Here is a 10,350-nt window from a genome sequence, read left to right on the forward strand (position 1 = left end):
GATAAAGAAGAAAACAGGGGGCGAAGTGCCGTTAACGATGCAAATATGTGATACAGATAAAATTGAGTTTCAACGTGCCAGTTCGATCCGCTAATCCCAGCTATAAAAACTCAACTACGCACACTATGAGACACCGTAGCTCCAAGTGCTAAAAAATAGCGGGTCATGTAACATGGAGATGACTATCTATAGAGAACAACGAATATGGTCCGGTGATATTTTGTCTGACCGGGTACACCGTACGCGCGTCAGGGAAATCGCCTGGCAGTTTAAGCAAATCTGCGATTGTGTGTGGGTTTCAGAGCCAGTCGAGCGGTGTTAACAGGCTACCACCCAGCAGTCCAGTGGGGTGGTAGGGTACAGCAATCATAAAGAACTTGGTTATCTGTATCTCATAACTGGAGTCTCGCGAACTACACTCTGATACGTAAAAGAAGCAATACAAGCCCGATGTGAGACAGAAGCAACACAGAACCACCATCAGATCGTGGGAAGGTTTCGGTTTTCGTTCGCAACTGTTTTGCACAGGAACAACCAGGATTTCAGGTATATTCCCTGCCACAACACAAAAATCCACCACCCATGGACCCCACAGGTCACCACATTTGATCACGCGTAGCATGTCGCCAGTCGACTGCTGGTCTTCCGAAAAAACCATAGCACAGTGGGGTCTGTTCGTATTTGTGATGACGTTGAACCGGCCTGAAGAAGGAGAAAGTGAAGGCACGGTTCATGGAAAACGAAGTAATTGACCTACAGTGTGCAGCAAGGGAGCATGCGCGAACTCAGAAGCGCCTGTCTAACACGGCGATTACCGTGAGCCTGCGTGGGAAGTGAACCGGTCACGCCATTGGTGCTACACAGGCATTCCAAGCGGTACTTCATGACACCTGTTAATGATACCGTGAGACCGGAACGACCCACCTAACGCAACCAGTCCTGGAAAACGTGTACAACAGATTTAAACCAGCCGGCGAATCTCCTCAAGCTGCGAGGAAATTCGGCCGGCTAAAAGGAATGAAAGAGCCCCACACAATAGGGCGATGACAACGTGCAGACTGATGACGCAAGCCGTACCATAGTAGAACGCGACTGCTTTCCAGTGTTGGCATCCCACCTGCGTTTCACGATCTGCTATGACAAGGTTTCTGGTCGCCTGGACAAGCACGTAAATTCCCCAACCGGCAGTGACAATGTCAACGAACGCCATGCTGAGTGTGACCACTGCTGCAATAGTCCAGTATTGCTCGGTTCCCCATGTCTGACAAGAGAGGACCGAGAAGTAGAACAACATGGTGAAAGCTACAGCTGTGCGCAATCACCACAGGAAACAGCAGAAGAAAAAGCGCGCACAGGATGGAAGAGCATTTATGTGAATGTCTGCACTGTAACTGGGTGGCGTGGCCCACGTAGCTGCCTTCGGGTACTGCTACTCTGCATGTACCCAGATTAATGCACGTGGGAACGGACACACTCGTAGGAAACAGGAAAGGACAAGTTCCAGAACGACTATAGCCAAGGATCTGGAACCTCAGCGCAATAATACATGGCAACGTAAGCCTAATGGCTGCGGCCATATCTTTGCCCATCACCCCGAAGACCGCGAAACACAGGACTGCCAGGACTGCCTGCCACCTCAGCAAGTCTGCTGTTCGACCTACCTCCACATACTCCGCAGTACGCGGAGCTGACCAAGAGCGTTTGACAAGACATGTCAGTAATGCTGGGAAACGCAAATGTGAAGGCTGAAGCACAAAACAAGAAAAGATGTGTAGCTACGAGCGCTAACATCCAGTGCGGGACAGGATTGCTGATCAGCGGTGCAGGCCCGCCGCCTGCAGGCTTCGACCAGAGATACTTGAACATCATTTTGGCTATCAACAATCTAACATGACGAAAACATGAAGACGGAAACCGCCACACACAGGCCTCCTTGGCATCTCATGTTGTTGACGACCAGATCCACCTCTACTTGTTCACCCACACCTTCGGTGTCGTGGGCCGTCGACTGGTTGTCGTCCCCCCGCTAGATGACAAAACAAGACAGCGAATCAAGTACCACGGTTCACTGAGTTTCTGTGCCAGTCATACAAATCATGTTGGGATGCTAACACGCTCACTACAACATCAGAACATCAATCTAGTTCTACAACCGCGCTGTTTGACAAGGGTAATCACAGTCTACGAAATGCAACAGGCAGCTAAGCCAAGATCGACACTAAATGGTATGATCAACAACCAACAATGTGCTCTGAAATGTCTTGAACAGACCACCAAAGCAGAAGAGTGAATTAACGGACCGACAGCAACTTTACCGAGCAACGCGACGGGAGACGCGGACGTCACGAGCTGACAGTTCGCTGCGCGACCAAGGATAGAGAGATGCGTGAGCGTCGCTTGAATTATTGGATGCGGAAACTGCCAATGAACCCGTAGACAAAAGCTACCTGGAAAAGGTGAAGGTTGCACTGGCGAAATGTTTACCCCAATCAGCGTTTTGCAAAAACAGTTAACATCGTGCATGCATATGCAGTGACCAGACGTGTCCGAAAATGTTGATTTCAAGCCACTCAGCGCGGTTAGCAAGCCACGTTCCCCCTGCTGGTCGGTGTTCAAGACCGCTCCCGAGCGGAAACAGCTTGTTTGCCTTGCAGACGCAGTTGGCATTGTTTGCATGACTGCGACAGGCAACAATTGCCAGAAACAAATTCTGTCCTACTCTGCGGACGTTGGGACCGTGCCTGCCGCCGGTGATTGTCGATCGCTCACAGGGTGTCAGATTTCCGGGCACATACAACCAGAATATTTAGCTCGGTACTTGCTCAGCTGCAAGCAGAGACTACACGTCATACGCGACTGATCTTTTTGCGGGCCAGAGAAGTTAAGGCAGCAATACTAAAACGCGGCACAAATTTGTTAGTGCGTAGTCTCTGTTTTCCTTACAGCAGCTATGCGCGGCAACCTGCGCCGGATAGAGAAGTGAAGACTCCATCTGTGACCGGTTCCCTGACGATCATCAGAGTCGGTACTCCCTGATCTCTGACTGATATGGATGTGCTGTCGGCCATGCGTCTAGGAACTGGTTTGCATAGAGCAGTCGATATTGTGGGCGCCCTCTGAAGGTGGTCCAATAGCCGGTAAGCGGTTGCCGAGAGAGTAGAGTTTCCATTCATTTCCTCCGTTCCCCTCCTCTGCACGTTGGCCTTGCTGGATCAAATGGGGGGTCCGCGAGACTGGGAGGCATCGTCTGAGTCAGGGAACGCCCTCCGGAGTCAATGTACCGTTCCGAAGCTTGAGGAAACTTTTCCGGAGCAGGCATCTGTGCAGACACCCCCCCTCCCCCAACTGAATAACTGATGACTTCAAATGAACAACAGGTCGTTCGCCGTCTCCTGAGAACCAACCTCGCTGCGTGCCCATGGATCTGACCGCCTCAGTCAAACTCAATTTACAGAACGCTCTTGCGTGAATATGGAACCTATTTGACAGGGAGCCACTGTATAGTCCGGAGGCCCCTCGTGCAAGTCCGGCATCATACTTCACTGAGGAAGCTGCCTGCTTTTATTTGTCTCGAAGGGGTTTGATTTGTCTCTGTGTCAGGTGGATGCGAATTTTCTCATGCAGTCTAACTAGTAGTTTCAAGCTCCAGCCAGAGTGCGTGATAGAATGAAAGAATCAAGTGCATCTTCAACTCGAGAGATTTTTGTACCGTTCCGCCACTAGAATAGTCCTTCGCCCCCCAGGCTGACCGTATTCTGGTGTTTCAGCAACATTTTTCCTTTTGTGAAATGCTGACGGGTTGCATGTTCACCGGCTGACCGAGAGACTTCTGGCAGCAAGTCTGCAGGTGTCCTGTTCGAGGCCTTGAAGCACTGGCGACACATTGTGAAGAGGCACTCTGATACGAACCCATAATGAAAGGGAACGGGGCATGAATGTGAAGTAGATGAGGTCGTCGTGGTGGGGATATTCGGGCTTGTATAGATATTTTCCAGTTGATATGGTTGCTGCCGCGCAGATTCACCAGTGTGTAATTATGCACCCGTCGAATCGCGCTAGATGTTTGGGAATGTTAGTCTTTGTATCAGTAAATGTATAGGAGTCGAAATTCTTAAGCGGTTTGCCACCGCGCTCACCGTCCCCCCTGCTCCTCGCGTGGACCCGCTTCACAGGCTTGTACAGCCTTTGTTCTTAGCTACACTGCAGTATATCACTAGTCAAGCAAGTTTTTTTGAAGTGTTGTTAATGAAGAAGCAGCCCTCGCTGATGTGCATCCTTAGATCTAGGCCAGGAAAGAAGGGCTTTATTTGTTCGCTCACCTGATTCGTCTGTCAATACAGATTGCCGTGCTACAAACTGGGCAGCATACCGAATAAAACGCGTTTCAGCTTCTACCTGTCTGCCTCATTTTTCGGGAAAGAACAAGTGAAAGCGTGATTGTCGCGTCTGGAGAACGAAGGCGATGATGTGTAATGTTGCAGAACAAGCGCAAATGGCACAGGCGGGGACCAGAGGGACGACAGGAAGCCGTCAGCCTTAAAGAAATATTCATAAAAAATATCCTCATGGCATATGACAGGAGAAAGGATTATTCGGCGGAACTTGCAGGAACGAGCTAACGCTTTCTGCCAGGGAACCTCAAAACTCGTCACTTGGTGGACCACGCAGAAAATTATACACAAGCCGCCCTGTCGCGAGACGCAGTGCGCTGGAAAGAAAGCAAATCGGCTTGGTAGTTCTCTTGCCAAGAAAAAACCCACGTTCCGTCTCTAGTTGCGTTCTTTTCCATGTTGCTGACTCCTTTCCACGGCGATCGCCTGCTGAATGTTTTATTCGAGAGCATGCGTCACTTTCCGTGGTGTTTGCAGCAACTGTGTGGTATTCGTGTGCACTGTTAGCGTCTAGCAGCGCGGAGGGGAGGTTCACGCTCAACTGGACATGGCCTCATCGTCCGGGTCGTTGACCAGTTAGCACGCGAGTTATTGAGGATTCGTCTCTTTTGCAACAGAAACCTACTCCTTTCTGGAGGATTCATTGGCTTCATTGAGACATAAAAAAGTAGAACTGAGTCGTCTCGTTCTGTCCATGTTCCGTCTGCCTTGTTCCCTGTTCCGTTTCCTGGTGACATTTTCCCAGAGAGTCGTAGTGCGCTGGGCATGCCAGCCGAAAACGCTAACCGTTGCACATGCATTTTTCCCTTGTTGATCCCATTTCTTTGCCCTACAGAATTCTGAATTAAGGTCGGCATTAACGCTGCCTGCTGCTATTCGCGAGGATGGAGTTGTTTTGCCGCTGTTTACGCTCCCCTTCTCATACTTGTATGGGTTGCAGACTCACTGGCGATGAGGTCACTCCGATGTTCTCTCGATTCCATGCCGTCTGAAGAAGCGATTATGGAGGGGACGGGTGAAGAGGGAGCCTGGTACTGGGTCTGCTTGTTTATAAAAAGCTGACTCGATTTGGCACAAGTTCAGGTCTTTCAAACCGCTGCGGATGGCGACGGCTAGTCCGGAGAGAAACCGGGAGAACTAACCCGCTGTAGGGGTTTTCTTAGTTCTTGTGGAAGTGAACGAGGCGTTTCTTTTCTCTGATCCGTTCTTACCATTCACACTTCTGTCTTTCGAATCCATTGTTTAACATAATCGGCAAGGCTCTTTTCCGAACTTATTGTGCCGGCGCCTTCGTTGCCCCTGGGAAGCTGACGCATCGCATTTCTGTTTGGACCGTGCCATAATTTTTGGGAAGGGAAGCCACCTCGCTATCCTTTTCGGTTCATAATTCTCTTGTGTTCTGAAGATATTGCCTCTGGTCTTAAAAATTGGTTCAGTCGCCCATTTTGTGCAGAGGGGAGAGATTTCCAAAGACATCAAATTTTGGGGGGTCCACAGCTCAGCGCTGAATAAGCAAACAGGACACCTCTGCATCTCCTTTCGGAACTGGCAGAGGAAACACACTCGTGTGAATGGGTGATCCTTTGCGTTCTCCTTCCCCTCTTCCGTCCCGTTCTTCCTTCTTTCGCGAACATGTTGCAGCTGCCGCCGATCTATCTGGTGATTCGTTCTTCTTTCCCTCCTGTGTCTACCTGAATTTCCTCCAGCGCTCTTTTCCTCTGCTTTTCTGCCGTTATCGAGTGTCTTTCGTTTCGCATCTTCCTTTTTCCGCACATCTCGCTGCGGGCCCCTCTCGTTTGTACCTTGCTTTGTGTAGTGGTTCGTCCCGTTCTGCAACGCTCCCTCTGTCTGTCTTTTTGTCTTCACCTCTTTCCTCTGCCTTCTTTCCGTGCTCGCTACCTGTTTCACATTCTTACATTTTCTCCCTGTTCTAGAAACATTACTTTGTGTTTCTCTTCTGCCTTCCTACTCTGTCACGTTCTTTTCTTCCTTTCCCGCATGGCAGCGAATGTCGTTGCCGGGGCCGTCTGCTGCTGCTCGGTAAGCGGTGGCCTCCCGGACCGCAGATGATATCCGCGACAATGGCAACACTCCACACATAAAGTCCTCAGTATATATAGGTGAAAACTCATGTTACGTGTTTACCTACAACAAAATCCATTCACACCGCTGTCAATTTGTAATAGATTCGTAATTGGATCTGCAGGTGCTCTTTCTCAACTAGGCGTTCTCTGCTTGATGTCTCTCTTGGCCTCAGACAAAAAATATCAAACGGAAGAGTGTGTTTGTTCAACAGTACACAGATAACTGTACCGGCGTACTCTGTACTTGCCGCACACACCTGCCCCCGCCTTTCCAATGAAGTGCGCACGATTACATTTGTGTACTTTTTATCCATGTGTAGTGGTGTGGTCGACTCTGTCTCTTGGTTGCTGTCTCGTTTCTCCTCGTACCGCTTTGCCTCTACCGGGCAACAACCGAGTCTGCGATCTGTCTCTCTTTTGCTTTGTCCTGTGTCGCTGACCTTTCCAGTGGCAGTGTGTTTTTTTCGCCTCACTCGCTGCATGCGTTCTGGCCTTCTCTTGGTTCCCTGTTCGGAACCTGTTCCTTCAGGTCCCGTATCCAAAGACGCGCGCAGAACGGCGAATTTTGCTCTGCGGCGGTTTGCTGAATATTTTGCTGCCATGCGGCGTGGGCTCGATTGTCGCGGGTTGTTGCATGCGCGATAACCAGTTGATCAACACCGGCATCTTGCAGCTTCTCTTGACGCTGCTGCTGGTAGGCGTTGTTTGGTCGATCATCTACGGCATCATGATGGTGTTGAATGCCCTGTCTGCGCCCGTCAAGTCTTCTTCTCCACCTCCCGCCTGCTGCGTGGAAGTGGCCGACAAGGCCAGCATGTACCAAGCATCCTACGGCGTTGAAGCGAACATTCTGCAGAGCTCCCCTTCCCGGGGGTCCACGTCGGGAGCACAGCGTCTCTCTGGACAGTTTCCAGAGTATTCGCTCAACGCCTACCCTTCGCAACACTTTGTTCGAAGTGAAGTCACGCGAACCGGCGAGACCTGCCGTGACCCTCTGCACTCTGCAAGATCACACTCTCTGACAACTTCCCCGTCCGGTGCGGTAACGGTTTCTCCGAGATCATCGGTTGCACAAGCCGTGGCTGGGGCTGCGCAAGTAGGGAGCGGCGGAGAAGGCAAAACAGGGAGGTCACAGACAGAATCCCGACAAGACGAGTCGCAAACAACTGGCGTGGGCGTTCCGCCGTTTTCGCCACTCATGCTCGAGGAAGGACGCGGGGCGAAACAGACTTGAGAGGGAACGAGGAGCAAGAGGTGAACGGCGCGCCCTGACCCAAGACGCTTCAGGTTCATGTGACTCCACAAGTTCGAAGCGGGCCGTACAGCGGGAAAAAAAGAAAAAACCACCCAAGCACACCGTGCACCCCCACGTACCCCTCGCGTTTGATGTAGATCCACGGCACCTGCTCGCCAGCGTGACAGAAACGTCTCCAGACTAAACATACATGCCAACATTGAAAGATACACCTACAGATGGTACTCGTACATAGATACCTACGCCGTAGTCTACCGATGCCTACGGGCATCTTCATGGACTTGTTTTGATGTGGGGAAGTGAGAGGAAGAAGGCACTGGGGAAAGGCGGAGGAAAACAGGTTCGGAGAGACACACATGCACGTGAGGGAGGGAGAAGCAAGGGACGAAGGATGTTTCCGAAAATTTTCAGCATCGTCAGACTTACTAGAGTCAAGACGAGAACGATGTCGTGAGACTCGTCCGTTGCAAGGCAGAATCCGTAGACAGCGTCTGCTTTTTCGGGAGTCGTACACGAAGTTGATCTATACGATATCCGGATAGACACATGCATATATATATATATATATATGCGTTTTGCTACATGCGAATGTGCGTATATGAGAAGAGAACACGTGTATGTGTATATGGCTATTTAGATGCAAGTGCCTGTGGTACAGAATTGTGTATTCGGTTTTCTTCGAGAGAAGTATATAAGCTGTGCGAAGCGGGATTGTTTCGTAAATCAACTCTTTTCGTAATGCAGACTTCTTGTGTGCGTGTGGTGAAGTAATGAATTAAGTGAATCGGTACTTTGAGTCAGAGCAAAGGCCAGATACCTTCGATGGCCTACCAAAATAGCAAACTCGGTTAGGCTGTGACACGCGTGCTCTACCGATGTGCATATATTGAACTCTAAAGACGGTCACTGTCCTTTTCTCGTTTACGACTGCCACTGTCGTTGCTGGACACTCAACTACAGAAGCGAGCCCCACTGACATGGCCACACGAGGAAACGAATTTTAACCGAGTCCTTTGATGCTTACATCCCAGGATAGGCTATTTCGCACCAGATTTGCAGATAACAATGTGGGAAGTTACGTACAAATATCGAAGCTACCCAATTCTTTTCGTGACGAGTCTCTATCCGGTGTCGCGAAGCAGTGGGGTCCGCACCACATGGCATCAGCAATCCTCTTCAGACAAGGGAGAATTCCTACACAATGATATGTTCACTCAACGATTAAATGCTTGTATCTGGAGTCCCTGCAGTTCTACATGCAGGCGATTACTCGTAGAAGAGCTCGTCAAGCGAGTGCGCGTGTGACGAAATGACACTAGACACGGACCGTGTAGTCCATATCTAGCGCGCCAGTATGCTCTTGCGTTGTGCCTACATTCTGTTTCATGTCACGATACTTGCCTCTAGTCGAATCCTGTCGTCTGTGGACAGAGGTTCCTCGGCTCTCTTGCAGAAAACAAATTAACAGAAGAGGTCGTAGAGAGCGGAAACTACCGGCGGATCCTGTGACGTTTTACGCTTCGTTTCTCGATGCCTAGTCTGCAGATATCTTACTTTTTACTAGGCGTCTGCTAGAAATTCGAATTCCTAGAAGCGTAGACCGCGCAAGGGACTTCTGGGTCACAGAACCACAGTGGGGGCGCAACGATCGAACCTATACTTATATATATATATATATGCATCGATAGAGATAGATAGATAGATATGAATACGGGTGGACACAGATATTTGTATTTTTGCATTTCCAGCAGATAGGTCTGTGTATGATTCGGCACTTCTTGCAAATACTGTACCAAGGTGTTCGTCGCAAAATCCCCGCTCAGCTCGCGCGACTTCAGGCTGCTTGGATTCTTTGTAAGTGAAGCGAGTTATCATCGCTCTAGGAAATTGCCTCTCGAGTTTGGTTTTTCAGCATATAGGTCGGTGTATGACTAAGTACTTCTTGCAAATACTGTACCAAGGCGTTCGTCGCAAAATCCCCGCTCAGCTCGCGCGACTTCAGGCTGCTTGGCTTCTTTGTAAGTGAAGCGAGTTATCATCGCTCTAGGAAATTGCCTCTCGAGTTTGGTTTTTCAACATATAGGTCGGTGTATGACTAAGCACTTCTTGCAAATACTGTACCAAGGCGTTCGTCGCAAAATCCGCGCTCAGCTTGCGCGACTTCAGGCTGCTTGGATTCTTTGCAAGCGAATCGAGTTATAATCGCTCTAGGAAATTGCCTATTGAGTTTTTCTGCCAAAAATGCAACGCATCTAAAGTTTTGTTAAGCTTTTCTGGAATTGTGTCGATTGGCCCTTGCAGCCAGTCTGGTTTGACAGGGTTCGCAGAAAGCCTCGGGAAGCGGGGCAACAGTACTGAAGGGTACCTGTTTGGGGTGCTCCGTCACCAGGTAGGTTTCAAGATTTAGCGATGTCCACGAGATCTCCGAGGTTCTCCTTCTCGTCGCGGTCTCTTTTTTCGCCGGTCTACATCCCTGAAACTGGACGTGGAACTTTACTGCTTTTTCGCCTACATCGACACCTGCGTGTCGACTGCACAGTTACGTCGAAAAAATATGATTCAATCGATCAGAACCCTCATGTTTGGGTAACTACAGCCGTCTCGTCAAAACCTAGTGTTT

At 49.8% G+C, this 10,350-nt stretch overlaps 2 protein-coding genes across 2 annotated transcripts; one reads left to right on the top strand and one right to left on the bottom strand.

Annotated features, from left to right (window-relative positions):
* Window positions 1-961: 961 nt before the first annotated feature.
* On the bottom strand, window positions 962-1,869 carry NCLIV_061640 (hypothetical protein; the record flags this gene model as incomplete). The annotated part of the gene is made up of 2 exons (XM_003885716.1): window positions 962-1,308; window positions 1,662-1,869. 2 exons carry the CDS (start codon window positions 1,867-1,869, stop codon window positions 962-964), a joined length of 555 nt encoding a protein of 184 aa, XP_003885765.1.
* Window positions 1,870-6,389: 4,520 nt separating this feature from the next.
* On the top strand, window positions 6,390-7,709 carry NCLIV_061650 (conserved hypothetical protein; the record flags this gene model as incomplete). Its single annotated transcript, XM_003885717.1, has 2 exons — window positions 6,390-6,431; window positions 7,005-7,709. The coding sequence occupies 2 exons, from the start codon at window positions 6,390-6,392 to the stop codon at window positions 7,707-7,709; spliced, it is 747 nt and encodes a 248-aa protein (XP_003885766.1).
* Window positions 7,710-10,350: the final 2,641 nt, after the last annotated feature.

The sequence above is a fragment of the Neospora caninum genome, chromosome XII (assembly GCF_000208865.1).
Source record: "Neospora caninum Liverpool complete genome, chromosome XII".
In the NCBI taxonomy this organism is placed as follows: domain Eukaryota; phylum Apicomplexa; class Conoidasida; order Eucoccidiorida; family Sarcocystidae; genus Neospora; species Neospora caninum.